This window comes from Pongo abelii, chromosome 9, assembly GCF_028885655.2.
Source record: "Pongo abelii isolate AG06213 chromosome 9, NHGRI_mPonAbe1-v2.0_pri, whole genome shotgun sequence".
Classification (NCBI taxonomy): domain Eukaryota; kingdom Metazoa; phylum Chordata; class Mammalia; order Primates; family Hominidae; genus Pongo; species Pongo abelii.
In genome coordinates this window covers 103,343,745-103,358,905 of record NC_071994.2, presented here as the reverse complement: position 1 = coordinate 103,358,905, position 15,161 = coordinate 103,343,745, and the positions used below count along the sequence as shown (strand labels likewise).

At 34.1% G+C, this 15,161-nt stretch overlaps 1 protein-coding gene across 1 annotated transcript in view; it reads right to left on the bottom strand.

Annotated features, from left to right (window-relative positions):
* Positions 1-2,576: 2,576 nt before the first annotated feature.
* Positions 2,577-15,161, bottom strand: part of CNTN5 (contactin 5) — a 1,356,469-nt gene continuing 1,343,884 nt past the window's right edge. Inside the window, exons 24-25 of the mRNA XM_054524966.2 lie at positions 11,391-11,559; positions 2,577-6,003 (exon numbers count right to left, since the gene is read on the bottom strand). Of these exons, the coding sequence (XP_054380941.1) occupies positions 5,900-6,003; positions 11,391-11,559 (273 nt within the window). The 3' untranslated portion in view covers positions 2,577-5,899. The remainder of the gene's footprint in view (positions 6,004-11,390; positions 11,560-15,161) is intronic.

The window sequence follows — 15,161 nt, the reverse complement described above, 5'->3', positions numbered from 1 at the left end:
GTAACCAAAATGGCATGGTACAGGTACAGAAACAGACACATAGATCAATGGAATAGAATAGAGAACCCAGAAATAAAGCCAAACACCTACAGCCATCTGGCCTTTGACAAAGTTGGCAAAAATAAGCAATAGAGAATGGACTCCCTAATCTATAAATGTTGCTGGGATAGCTAGCTAGCTAGCCATATGCAGAGGAATGAAACTGGATCCCTGCTTTTTACCGTAAAAAGTTAAAATGGATTAAAGATTTAAATGTAAGACCTCAAACCATATGAATCCTAGTAGAAAATCTAGGAAACACCTTTCTGGATGTTGGCCTTGGGAAAGAATTCATGACTGAGTCTTCAAAAGCAACTGCAACAAAAACAAAAATTGACAAGTGGGACCTAATTAAACAAAAGAACTTCTGGACGGTAAAAGAAACTATCAACAGAGTAAACAACCTACTGAACAGGAGACAGTATTCACAAACTTTGCATCCAACAAAGGTTTAATATCCAGAATCTATATGGAATGTAAATAATTGAACAAGCAAAAAATAACCTCATCAAAAAAAGAGCAAAAGACATGAATAGACACTTCTCAAAAGAAGACATACAAGTGGTCAATAAACATGAAAAATTCTCCGTATCACTAATTATCAGAGCAATGCAAATCAAAACCACAATGAGATACCATGTCACACCAGTTAGAATGGCTATTACTAAAAAGTCAAAAAACAACAGATGCTGGTGAGGCTGTGGAGAAAAGGGAATACTTATGCACTGTTGAGGGGAATGTAAATTATTTTGGCAACTGTAGAAAGCTGTTTGGAGACTTCTCAAAGAACTTAGAACTACCATTTGACCCAGCAATCCCATTACTGGGTATATATCCGAAAGAAATCATTCTGCCAAAAAGACACAGACACTCGCATGTGCATCACAGCACTGCTCCCAATAGCACAGAAATGGAATCAATCAGTCTAGGTGCCCATCAACAATGCATGGATAAAGAAAATGTGGTACATATAAGCCATGGAATACTATACAGCCATAAAATGAACAAAATCATGTCCTTTACGGCAACATGAATGTTGCTACAGGCCATGATCCTAAGTGAATTAATGCAGGATCGGAAACCAAATACCACATGTTCTTACTTATAAGTGGGAGCTAAACATTAAGTACTCATTGACACAATCACAGCAATAACAGAAATTTGGTACTGCTAGAGCTGGGAGAGAGGGAGGTTATAAAGGTTGAAAAGCTAACTATTGTGTACTGTGCTCAGTACCTGGGTGACAGGATCATTAACACCCCAAACCAGCATCATGCAGTATACCCAGGTATCAAACCTGTATGTGTACCCCCTGAATCTAAAATAAAAGTTTAAAAAAGAGAAAAATTACAATTTACCCACCGTTTGGTTGGTAGATATTTAGGTTCATTTACTTCTATTTATTCTCAATGTTAGGAGATTGCTTTGTTTTTTTTTTTTTTTTCTTTTTGGTTTAAAGTTTAATTTAATCTAAAACATTTGTGTAGTTCCAAAGTCAAAACTATGAAAAAGTACTGTACATTGAAAAAGAGTTTGCTTGCATATTTGTTCCCGCATCCCATTCTCTCCTTCCTCAATCGGTAACACTTTTTTAGTAGTCGTTAGTTTATGCTTGCATTATTTCTTCTTCAGAATATTAGTAAATGTGTTTGTATTTTACACAAAAGGGTCATACATTCACTCTTCTTTATCTTGTTTTATCCACTTAACGTTGCATATTTTTGTATCTATTTTAGGAATAGATAGATCCCTAGGTGTGGATATCCTAGGTAAAAGGGAAAATCCATATAAAATTTTACTAGATATTGCCAAATTTCCTTTAATAGAGTTGTATTATTTTGTGTTTGAGAAGATTTTAAAAACAAGGGTTTCCTAGTCTCGGACCTACTGAATCAGAACTTGCAGATTTGGGTTCCCAGCTATGTTGGATGATTACCCAGGCTTGGGGAGCTTGTTCCAGAGGAAATTTTAAGGCTGACAATTTATTGCTCATTTGATATGTGTTAGATACTGTGCTAGACACTGGTGAGAGAAATTCCAAGAAGAATATATTTTTCCCTGGGCAATCCCAGTGACTAGATATTGGAGAGAAGTGTTTAAAACAAATCATTGTAATGTGATTATTGGTATAGTTGAGATGTATAATGGGGCTAAGGGACAAAAAAAGAGTCAATGCCTATGAGAATTGTACTTCGAATAGATTGGGATTAACTGTTTATAATAAAAGCAGAAGTATGCATTTAACAAATTCTTTATGAAACTGATTTAATGTAGTCTCTTCTCCTGAAAAGAAAATCATGAGTTTAACCCCGAACTTATCCCATCTGTATTTGCTTCATTTCTTGTTTTATTTTTTGATATAGCTTCAAATTTTCAAGTTGGGACTACCATGGACATTTCTGGAGATTTTTGAACCTAAAATCATAACAGGATAACATGATGATATTTCAGTGTTAAAATCAGACCGGAATCGTTGGCATTCTGTGGTCTGCATAAAATAAATAATGTCATTCATATAGTTGACAGGAGAGAAGATAAAAGTCAATAAAAAGAGAATTATTTATTAAAAAGATCTAATGTTACAAGAACAGTACACAGAACTATTATTTGACTGTGCCTTCCACACGGTATATACCTTATATATAGTATATATACAGATCGTACACAATATATTTAACAGTTTGACATGGGGTCCACAGTACCTTCGTTTGGGTAAGCAAAACTTTTGCTTTCATGAAGTTTCTAATTATGACTGTTGCTTTCTTCATATTCAATGGACATTATAAAAAAATACAGTCTCTTTAGTGATTTAAGACTGTGGTTACTATCCCATAGCAGAAAAAACTCAGTACTGTAGCTGAAAAATAATGTACCTTAATAAGAATGCTCTTCTGTTTTCTACAAAGTAACAGATATGTAGCACATAAGTACATAAACATTGAAAACCTGTGTTTTAAATAGGTTTGTGATGCAAAATACATATTCTGTGTATGTTAAGTAAAAACATTCCATATCTCTGATTCCTGTAAGAATACAACATCAGACATTCTATGTGTGTAAATACTTTGTCAGATACGTACCATCCATCAGCTAATTAAAAATATTGGTTAATTTAAATTTGCCATTTTATTTGTTTAATATTTTACTGGGCTTTGCTTTCTGAGAGTGTAAGTAAGAAGTTGATTCTTAAAGTCCTTCACTAAATCTGGTATACACCACCATGGAAAATAAAGAAAATGGCTTGATTCATGAAATATGTAAAATTATTTTGCATTAAAAATATTCTTTCTGTCTTTTATTCAGATGCACAATTCATAAAGTTACACTATACTTGGGAGAGCTCATGTTTTGCCAGCTAAACAATTAGCATCCCTGTTTTTGCAAAGTCCAGCCTCTCCCACTTTAAAGGAGGCATTCAAGAAAGGCCACTTGGTCATAATTACTTACTTACAGGCTTAAATATTTATTATCTGTAGTATTTACTATAATATCATTGACTGAGTCTTTTAACTAATTTCTTGTTTGTTTAGGGTGTCTTACATAATTTTCCCCAAAGAGAATATGTAACCTACATACAGACTTACTGTGACTCTGAAACTATTCTTTTAGGATGTTCAGAACAAAAACTTCAATCACTCCTCTGATTCTACAAGGATTAACCTTGAGAGCTAGCAATTTGAGCTCCATATTGTTTCATTTTCCTTGTTATTAATGAAGCAAATACAGTTAACAAGTTTAAATCATATAAAATTATAAAACCGTTTTTTGTTCTCTTGTTAACATCGCCTATAAAACCATAGTTTCTCCAGGTTCTTCTCTGGCATATGACTTTGCAATAACTATCCTTCTTTTGAAATGCCTAACCTTGTTTTTACTTCAACTCGCTACATTGAATTTTGTCCTGCTTGTCTCTTTAAATCACCTAGCCTTGCTTCTCATGTAAATAAGACTCTCTCTAGCTAGGAAAGCTGGACAAACTCCAATTGACCCCTTAATTTACAAGATACTAGGGCTCCTCACCCAACCCCCTTTCGTAAGGAGTTGGCCTGGGTAAACAGATCCTCAGCATTTCAAAGGAGCCCAATTAACTGATAAGGTACCAACACCAACGATGTATGAAGTTCCCAGGAATTTCCTCCAAGAGATAACAACATAAAACCTTGAGTTCCTGTCCGGCATAGACCCTGTATCTAATTATAATGAAAGATTTAGAACCTTGCACCTGGTACCGTTGCTCTTCTTGTAACCATTTGTCTTTTAAGTTGTTTATCACTCTGTAACCATTTTGATTCTTTTGATTCTTGCATGTTTTTACTTCTGTAGAATTATTACATTTAAGTCCCCCTCCCCATCCTAAACCTAGGTATAAAAGTTAATCGAGCCCCTTCCTCGTGGCCCAGAGAATTTTGAGCATTAGCTGTCTCTTTGGCCGCCGGCTTAATAAAGGACTCTTAATTTGTCTCAAAGTGTGGCGTTTACTTAACTCGCCTGGGTGCAACACTTTCATGCATCTTCATGGGTATGATGCCAACTCTGGCACATTCTTGTGCTTGTTAGAACTTCTTTAAGATATCATCAAGTAGAAAATTTTCATCTCATTTTTTCAACAACTCTCTAGGATCTCTCAGGCTCAAGTTGACTCTTTGAAGTAGCAAATAAGGATTACTTCCCAAGCCACAGAATCAAACAGTGCATAGCTGGCTAGACTAGCTGAATCCCTGTACTGATGCCATGTTTCCACAGCTTAATTAAAAATTCAATTTATCCAAGGCAGACTGTCTTTATTTTACTAGTTGATTTTATCAGTAGTATGTGATGCATGGAACTGTTTTTAAAAATCAAAATTTATTTGTTATACTTGAACCATTTTAATCTACAGACTATGCATAATTATTTGCACAACAAATTTTCATTGCCCTTAAAATTTTTGCAAAATTTTGCAATTAGAAGAAAACCTTGGACCTAATTCAACATCTGTTTTGGCAGTAGGTAAAGAAATGGAAACGCTCTGTCCCATATTCATCTCATTTTTAAGTTAGCACCCATGCCAGCATGTCTGCAGTTTTTAGTGATCATATTTTTTGGTGATGTTAAACCGTCTTTTGTTATTAAAAATAAATATTTATTATATTTGCTGCTAGATAACATAGTACTTTATGAAAAACAATAGCACTGAAATTCATTTGGACTCGCTTTCTATCTATCTTGCACTAATGTAAATGGCTTATTCCCTACCCTAATGACTTGCTCTAGGGGTGCATATAGAATAGCATATTGACAAATCTTGCTATTTCACTATGCAATCACACAATATTTTTCAAGAAAATTTTTGTGTACTTATCTTATAATGGGCCACATCACTGAAGCATTTTTCATATCTCCTGCTGGTTTGGCAATTGAAATATTCAGCCAAAGGAAAAATGAAAAACACTGGACTCAGTCTTAAGCAAACTTTTCATTCTCACTTTTGTATTTGTTTTTGAAACAGATCTGCTAAAGGCCAGTTACTTAACAAATGGATGGCACACACTCGGAGTCATCAGATATAAAATAAAATCCCAACATATTAAAAAAGTAAAGAATACATTTGACAGAAATTACTTTTGCTTACAAAAATTCATTACATACAATCTGCATATTTTTACTGGACTAAGAACTGTCCTCTCCATTTACAAAAACCAAAGAGAAACCTGATGGATAAGTAATATTTCCCCCCTAACCTCCTGTAAGTTCACCATGTATAGTCCCAAGTTTTTAAAGCTCAAGCTCATCTCAGGATCCTGGTTCTCCACTCACACTACACTCTATTCGCCGCTGTTACCAAGCTAAAGCAAACAAAAGCAAATTAAGTCAGCAGTTTTCACCAGGAGGTTGAAGGAATCATCAATGCCAAGAGCAACGTGACTGATGACGAAGATGTGGAGAGAGTGTGAAGGGTCGACTGAGCACTTGTGATTTTTCCACCTGCGAAAAAAGAAGCATCAAATGGAGCAAATTATTTTGGTTTTGTTTGAGCTAGGAGAGAATTGTTTTTAGTATGTAAGACTAATGAGTGCAAGATTGCTCCTGTTTCTGATGAGAGTGTTCTTTATATTTATAAAATCAGACATTATCTGAGGTTCCCAAAGTTATATAGAAGGGACAAGTATATATGAGATATTGTATTGAAAAGGTTAGACGTCATGTCTAACGAACACATCCAATCATGAGATGTAATTTTCCCCAATGATGAAAATATTCCAAATTCAGATATAAAAAATAAAATAATTTTGATAGTGTATAGTTCAGAAAATGGAGCAAAAATGACAAAATTTGTGGCAATATGAATTCATAATTTACAGTCATGAGCTACATAATGACATTTCAGTCCACCGGGGACTGCATATTTGATGGTGGCCCCCTGAGATTATTACGGAACTGAAAAATTCCTATTGCCTAGTAATGTTGTAGCCATTACACTGTTGTAATGCAATACGTTACTCACATATTTGTGGTGATGCTGGTGTAAAACCTGTTCTGCTAGTTATATAAATGTATAATGTACAGTACTTAATTGATAATGGTAACAAATGACTGTTATTTGGCTTATGTATTTACTATTCTTTTAGTAATTATTTTAGTGTACTCCTACTTACAGAATAACAGTTAACTGTAAAACAACTTCAGGCATGTCCTTCAGAAGGGCTTCCAGAAGACGGCATTATTATTACAAGAGATGATAGCTCCATGTGTATTATTGCCCCTGTAGACCCTCTAGTGAGACAGGATGTGGAGACGGAAGACTGATATTGATGATCCTGACCTAGGCCTAAGCCTACAGTAATGTGGATGTTTGTGTCTTAGTTTCTAACAAAACAGTTTAAAAAGCAAATAAAATAAAATACGGGAGGGATAGCATTAGGAGATATACCTAATGCTAAATGACGAGTTAATGGGTGCAGCACACCAGCATGGCACATGTATACATATGTAACTAACCTGCACATTGTGCACATGTACCCTAAAACTTTAATAATAATAAAATAAAAAAATAAAAAGTTTATAGAATACAGATATAAAGAAAATGTTTTTTTATCTGTATTATGTATGTGTTTTAAGTGTTATTACAAAAGAGATAAAATTTAAAGTTTATAAAGTAAAACAGTTAAAGTAAGCTAATTTATTAGAGAAAAATTATTTTTATAAATGTAATATAGCCTAAGTATACAGTTATAAAGTCTACGACAGTGTACAGTAAAGTCATAGGGCTTCACATTCACTTGGCAATCACTCAGTGACGCACCCAGAACTTCCAGCCCTGCAAGCTCTGTTCCTGTTAAGTGCCCTATAGAGGTATACCATTTTTTTATCTTTTATACTGACTGTGTCTTTACTGTAATTTTTCTATGTTTAGATACACAAATAGCATTGTGTTACGATTACCTACAGTATTGAGTACAGTATCATGTTATATATGTCTATAGCCTAGGAGCAATAGGCTATACCATATGCCTTAGGTGTGTAGTAAGCTATACCATCTAAGTTTGTGTAAGTATGCCCTATGATGTTCACACAATGAAATTGCCGAAGGATGCATTTATCAGAAGTTATCCTCATCATTAAGAAATACATGACTATGATTACTCTAGTAAATTTTAAAATCTAATAACATTATTTTATTTACTGAATTTATTTATGTGTTCTTGATTATTTCAGTTGAGTGAGCTTAAATTCTAGGTTCTCGTGCCAAACTTGGCAAAAAATGGTGATCTTCCATCACTCTTTCTTATATCCAGGAGAGGTTCTTTTATGAGACAAAAACATTGTATGCAGCTAATATATTAGAATCGCTGTTGGATTAAATTGACTGATCCAAGGTTGATTGGTCTGAAGTAGTTTTAATAGCCCTACATAACCACAAACTAAGTGACTTTTAGATACTAACTTCAGGAGTGGTTCTTCAAGCCAGAAGTCTTCTGAAGCATCATGATCATAATTGATTGTTTAATAAATGATTATTGTATGCCACATACTGTACAAAGCTTTTTATATATGTTATCTTATTTGATCCTCATAACATTCCTATATGGTAAATACAATTATTTATTCTCCTCTTGCAGGTGGAACTGGGGCTTAGAAAGGCTGTAAACTTGCTTAAAGTAATTGAGGTAGGAATTAGTGGATTTAGATATTTGTGTATTATCTCTCTTAAAACAATGATTGGCCTTAGTTAAAACCCTAATAATAATAATATAATCTACTACCCAATTGCTGGAATCTTCTGTCAAGGTAATCCTCTCTGGCTAGACTGAGTGTAATGGGATTTTGGGGGTAATTTTAGTTGCAAAGGGAGGCTGAATTTATTTTCCTGATGCTTACTTAAGAGCTAGAGAATAATTTGTTTGGTAAACACACACATGCGCGTGCACACACACACACACACAATGCAAAAAGCAGTAAATCTTTCCTTTGAAAATTTTTACAGCTAATACACTACTAGAACTTATCAATCATCATATTGGAGAATGTTGCATATATTTCAACTTGTACAAAATGGAGTTATTGTGAAGCACATAGCCACTTGTGAGTTATAAGAAAGGCAAGATGACAAAGACTCACTGGAGTCGTATGTGCATGCTTAATAAATAAAAAACATGAAAACATCCTTTCTAGCTATTGGGAGTGGCTGCATCTTTGTTAAATCAACTTACATGACACTTTTGTAAAAATATCTCACTTTCAGAATGCTAAGTAGGGTCTGTGTCTCAAATTCCAAATACAATCTACAAAGCTAAAACATATTACTTTCATATAGCAAACAACCCCACAAAACAACAGAAAGAGCAATATTAGACTAAGTTCTTGCCCCAGCTATAAAACTAACTAGCTGTTTCACTTGGGCAAGTCATTCGATATCTTAGGCATTTGGTTTTTGCAATATGATAAAACTGAAACCGATCATGACTCAGGTTCTGAGTCTAAGGTAGACAATAGTGTAAGAGTTTCCCATGTTGAAACTCAGGAAGTGGGTTGCACTGGCCAAAATGTTATTAACTGAAATATAAAAGTTGACATTTTTTTTCTTGGAATAGAAGTTACAATTTAAAATATAAATGGGAGAATTAAGGTTATCATAAGTACTTCCAAGGTTGAGGCTGATCTTATTCAGATAATACTATAGAATCTGATAGTGTTAGAGTTGAAAGTAACCTTAGGGAGTCAGAGAAGAATAAAATACCTACCCCAAAGGATTGCTAGAAAGATAAAATAATACATAGAAAACACCTAGTTTAATCCCAGGAACGTGATGAGGCCTCAGTAAATGCTCACTGTATTGCTGTCTAGGAATCTGACGTGCTGAAGCAAGAGGAAGGTTGTCGTATATTTTGCTTTTCAGGAAATAGTGTTTTAAGATGCTCTTGAAAATTCAGCACCCTCATTTGAACCGTTCAATTGTGAAATAATTAATGCAGAGACATTATAACTTTTCTTGTTGTTAAAACTATACTTTTATAAATGAATCATAAAGCATATTAAATTTTTGTGTGACCACAATAAAATTTAAATTCTTAGATCTTTTCACCAGAATTTCTGAAAAAGTCAGATTTCTCCCATCTTATGTTTTGTATTTTTAACTATACATTTAAAAATACTTTTAGGTGTACTGAAAAGTTGTGAGACTGAGGAATTCACCCAGATTCCTTAAATGTTAACAGTTTATCATTCTCGCTTTATTGTTATTTCTATACATATATACATTTTTCTGAAACATTTGAAATGAAATTGCAGATAGCAGATATGATGCACCTTTTCCTCTAAATTTTTTAATGTATAGTTCCTAAAAATAAGGCTTTTAAAAATATAACCACAGTACAGTTTTTAAAAAAATGAAATTAATGTTGATGTAATATCTAATTTACAGGTATGCAAATCTTATCAATTATCAGTAATGTTCCTTATCCTGTATTTTTACGGGAGAACTTATCAAGTATCGTAAGTGGCAGCTAAATTATGAGAACACATGGACATATAGAGGGGACCAGCATATGCTAGGGCCTATCAGAGGGTGGAGGTTGGCAGGAGGGAGACGATCAGGAAAAATAACTAATGGGTACTAGGCTTAGTACTTGGCTGATGAAATAATCTGAACAACAAAACCCCATGACATAAGTTTACCTGTGTAACAAACCTGCACAAGTACCCCTGAACTTAAAAAGTTAAAAAAAATTATCAAGTATTATGTCAGTAGCTTTTCCTTAAAGTTTCAGTCTGTCTCATTCTTTTCTACACTGTATTTATCTCCCATTTTACTTGGTGGCATTAAAAAAATCACGAGCAATGCCTCTGGTCTGATTTCAAGTTGATAAATATGTTAAATAACATAGGGCCACATACAGAGCATGACGGGACACTTCCCTGTAGGTTGATAATTCTGCTTGGGAATGATTGCTCAACAAATGATGTTCCTAATTACCCACTAATTATACATGAGAAAATGTTTCATAATGTTCTCATAAAATTGTCTAATACCTTTAAAATTAGAAATTTGCCTATCTAATTCTTTTGCTTTTTTTTTTTTTCTTTTACTATCTCTACAAAATGGTTGCTTTCTTCTAAATTTCTAAAATCTTGCTTCCTTTAATCAGTTTTCCCTTGCTTATGTAATAATGATGGTGGTGGTGAAGATATGTGGTTTTGGAGACAATCATACCCAGGTTTTGATCCTGGTTCTGAAACTTAGTAATAGTGTGGTCTTAGGCAAGTTACTTAAATGTTTTCTGCAAAACAGTAAAAATGTCACCTATCTCATATGATTGTTACTAAACTTAGATGATGTATGTAAAGCACTTTTGACCATGCCAGACATATAATAAGGGTCAGTGAAAGCTAGCAATTATTAATATTGTTAATAATAATGTTCAATAAAATTTATAATTTGTTTAGAAATCAATAAATATGGTCACATTTCAATTTTAAAAGCTTCTCTTTAAACTCCTTATTTTCTAACAATAAAGGCAATCAAAACAACAGAAATGTAGGTATGTCAAAACCAGTGTAATAGCAGTTTAAAAGCTATACTCCAAAAACCAAATGGCTAGCAAGGTACTACTTGAGACCAGGACAGGCAAGGACATTTCACAAATCAGTACATTCTAATGAAAATGTCAACTCCTTTCTAGATTTGCAGAAATTCTGCAATTGTGAGTAGATTACTATGGTTCATATTAATCAGAAGATAATATAAAAATCAGAGAGGAGAAATCCCTCAAAATCTCTGAACCATGAAATCTATCACATCAATTTTGATGACTTTCATACCACCTTGTAATTGTTGGTTGTCAGCAAATTAAATCTACTATGTCAAAACTTACCTGAATATGATGGTACCCTGATTTGAGAACTAGCTGTTCCATCTCCTCCTTCACTATATGCTCGAACTTCAATAATATAGACTCCAGCATCTGGGAGTGGTACTACTGCTTGAAGTTTCTGTGTCTCAATAACTTGGCTGTTGCTGTGACCCTCTTGCCTATAAAAAACCTGTGAGTAATGACAAGGTTTAGACATTTGATATGAAAGATTCCAAATGCACATTGACTACCTACTATGCGTCACATTCTGAGATAAGCACAAGGAGCTTACAGTTTAGACAGTTACATAAGCAAATGTAATACATGTGCAGTACACTGCAGTAGAAGTGTACAAAAGGGCCATGGAGGTACAGGAGAGAGTTTAATTTTGTCTAGGGGTTTAGTGAAGGCCTTCCAGAGGAAGTGATGTCTGAACTACATATTTAAATATGATAGAGTGGACCAGTGTGAGAAAGGGAGGAGAATTCCAGAAAGAGATAAGATAAAATTAATAACTACATCTAAGCAATAAGAAACAATGGCATGACAGCAGGGAATGGAGAGGGGATATATGGGAATAGTGAGGAATGAGGCTAGAGAAGTAGGTAGAGAGGAGGCAGATCATGGAGAGTCTGTTATGCTTGGTTATTGAAATATCCTAAGGAAGTTTGGAAAGCTTATCTTCAAATAGTTTGAAAGGAGTAAAGAAAATTTGTTAAACATACCAATAATAAATCCCTAACAATGTAGGAAACAGTTGAAAGTGAAAATTTTATTTTTTTAATTTTTATTTTGTAGTGGTTTGCTTTTTGGTAAAATCAGCATTTGGATACATGGTGTAGCAAAGCTAAAGCATTTTAGACGTCTGTTGTGGTATTATAATTAAACATGCACGCACGGAAAACAATTTTGGAACTGCAAATCAGGACACAGGATAATCCTGTGTTTACATATTAGAAAATGAAGGCCATAAAGGTTAGGTGACTTGTACAAGACCATGTGGCTAGTTAGGGTAGGAATCTCATCAGAAGATTTATATTTGATCATCACTTCAGAGCTATTTTACTATATCGTATTATTATTTGCCTCCAAAAATAGTCGAGTAAAATTTTTGGTACAATAGTCAAGTAGTGGCAGTTAAGATGTGTTTAAATGTGTTTTTATTCAGATTCATTGTTTTTTGTGCTTTTTCATAATTGGTATTATAAGTGTATAATGGAAAGAAAAATGGCTTTGTATTCATACAGATCTGGATATGAAACAATTTCCTACAAAACATAGCAAAAGAAAACAAAATCTCCTATACCTTCCTGGCTGGGAAAATTTGGGCAAATTACTAACTTTTGTAAACTTCAATTTATTCTACTGTATGGTAGAGATAATAATAACAATTTTAGTGTTTTAGGGGAATAAAATGAGAAAGTGCCTGTAGAACACCTAGCACAGGACCTGGTGTATGATAAGCTTAATAAGAGAAAGCTACTCCTTCTGTTGCCATCATTGTTTATTCACTGTTAAAGGGTTGGTATTTCAAGTGCATCATAAAATATGAACTGACTTGGGAAATTAGATAATTATTGACATATATTTTCCTACAGAAAATGTGTTTTGAGCTTGAATTAACTTACATACAAAAAAAATCCAAAAATACTTTAGAGAAGCAATATTTCCACATATTGAAGCCTGCGTGTACTTGAACCCTCTGAATTCTAGTAATAAATGCTCCCTCCATTTCACTTCCTTTTTTTCATTTAATTTTAAATCTACTTCATGTTCTTGGGAAGGAAGTGAATTCTCCATTTAATTATGACGTGCAACGATTGTATCTATTGAAATCCTTATTGTGAAGGATCCTATAGCCTCAGTGTAAATGGAAGGTGATAACAGCATTATCAAACATTTATTGGACATCTCATGCAGGCCAGGCATAGTGCTAGATACTGGAGATTCATCAGAGAATAAGACCTCATGGTTATGGTCTTCCTGGCATTTATAGTCTAATATTGAAGACAGACAAACAATGCAAGGAAGTATGGTATGTACTGCAGTGGGAAGTATATTTGATGCTATAGTAATGCACAAAGTGGGTACTTAGTCAAGACTGGGGAAATCAGGAACACTTCCTGGAGGATGCCATAAGCAGCTTCTTTTGTCTTAAAATGTGACAAATATATCTGTATGCTTTTGATTTCATCTGGAGCATCGTGATGAATTAGAATTCTGATCATCCATGTGAGGTAATTAGAAAGCAAATTTATGGGAATGGGAAAGTATGTAAATTGGTGAGGATTGGCAGGGGAGTGACTATTTTAGAGGACAGTGTTATTATGGTTCAATAAATTACAGTTCTTATGACAAAGGAAAATACATCCAGCAATGCATATCTAATGTTCTAGAGTTGAAGAAAAATTTGTGGATCAGTTGAGATTTAGGATTCAAAGGTAAAGACAGGGGAAAAAAATTAGTTAGTGGTGTCAAAAGGAGTTTGAGATTAAGTGTGGCCTTTTACCAATATATCCAGGGAGATGGAGTGCTATACATATATGTAGATCTACTAAGTAAAAAGATACATTAAATTAATAGTTAATCTTCAGTGCTTTAGAGAATCTTGGCTCATTTTAAAATCCTGATTTAGAAAAGATGAATAAGAATGAGAACTATGAGAAGGTTAAGAAGTTATCAAGACATATAAAAAATAGTTATTGACAGTAAGGAGTCCAGAGAGTTCTTAGAGAATATGGACATTTATAGATTGACAATTGCAATGACAGCTATGATTATGCATAAAGAAAATTGTCTAATGTATTGTCAAGACTATTCTCAAATTTTGGTATTAAAAAAAAAAAACTGAGAGCAGTGGGTTACCCAAAGAGATGATCCTAAATAGAAAGTTAATGTGGCATTGCTATTCTCAAAGGCATGATCTGGAAATGGCTATTCTATATGTTTGATGGTCGTAGAATATTGAGGTGAGTGTGCTAAAAATATAACAGAATAAATTTTTGCTGGTTGTACCCAAAGTACTCCTGGGAAGGACGGCTCATATTAAACGAAAGGCCTGTTCCTCTGATGAGCATCTTGGGAAGAGTTGATGGGTACAACTGCTCTTCATAATAAGGGTGAGGAATCTAAAGCCTCAGTGACAATGGGATGGGAAGGAAGGAGTCAGTAAGACAATGGAAGTTAGATGAATAGAAGTTGGGAGACTTAGTATCAGTGAGAAGTCACTGCCTGCAGGGTGGCTGAACACAATTTTAACAACAAGATTTCTTTTTGGGCACGTTGCAGATGTTTGCTTCATGTTTTTCCTTTCTAACTGTATCTCCCCAGCATTTCCAAAAAGTCTGCTTCATATATATACTGGATATGACATGAGCCATTTCCATTTCAATTATTAAAAATTCTGAGAAATTTCAGGCATAAATGAATGTAAAGAGGATACTATAACGAACCCCATGTACCTATCTTCCAACTGAAGTCATTATATATGAGTCTTTTTAATTTGTGGAAACACAGAAAAGAAGGCTGAGTCTCATATTTAGAGTGAATATAAGATGAAAGAAGAGCTGCAAAATAAAAGAAATCAGAGACTAGGGTGGCTATAGACTATACAGTTCCCAAGAAACTGGAGAAATACAGGGATGAGCTTCAAAGTTCTAGCGGGTATGTAAAACAGTATCAACCCAAGTGTACATATATCTCAGGAATCTGGAAGCTCAACTGATATCTAAGTTGCATAAACAAATGAGAACCTCTGTATTTGATATGGTTTGGCTGTGTTCCCACCCATAT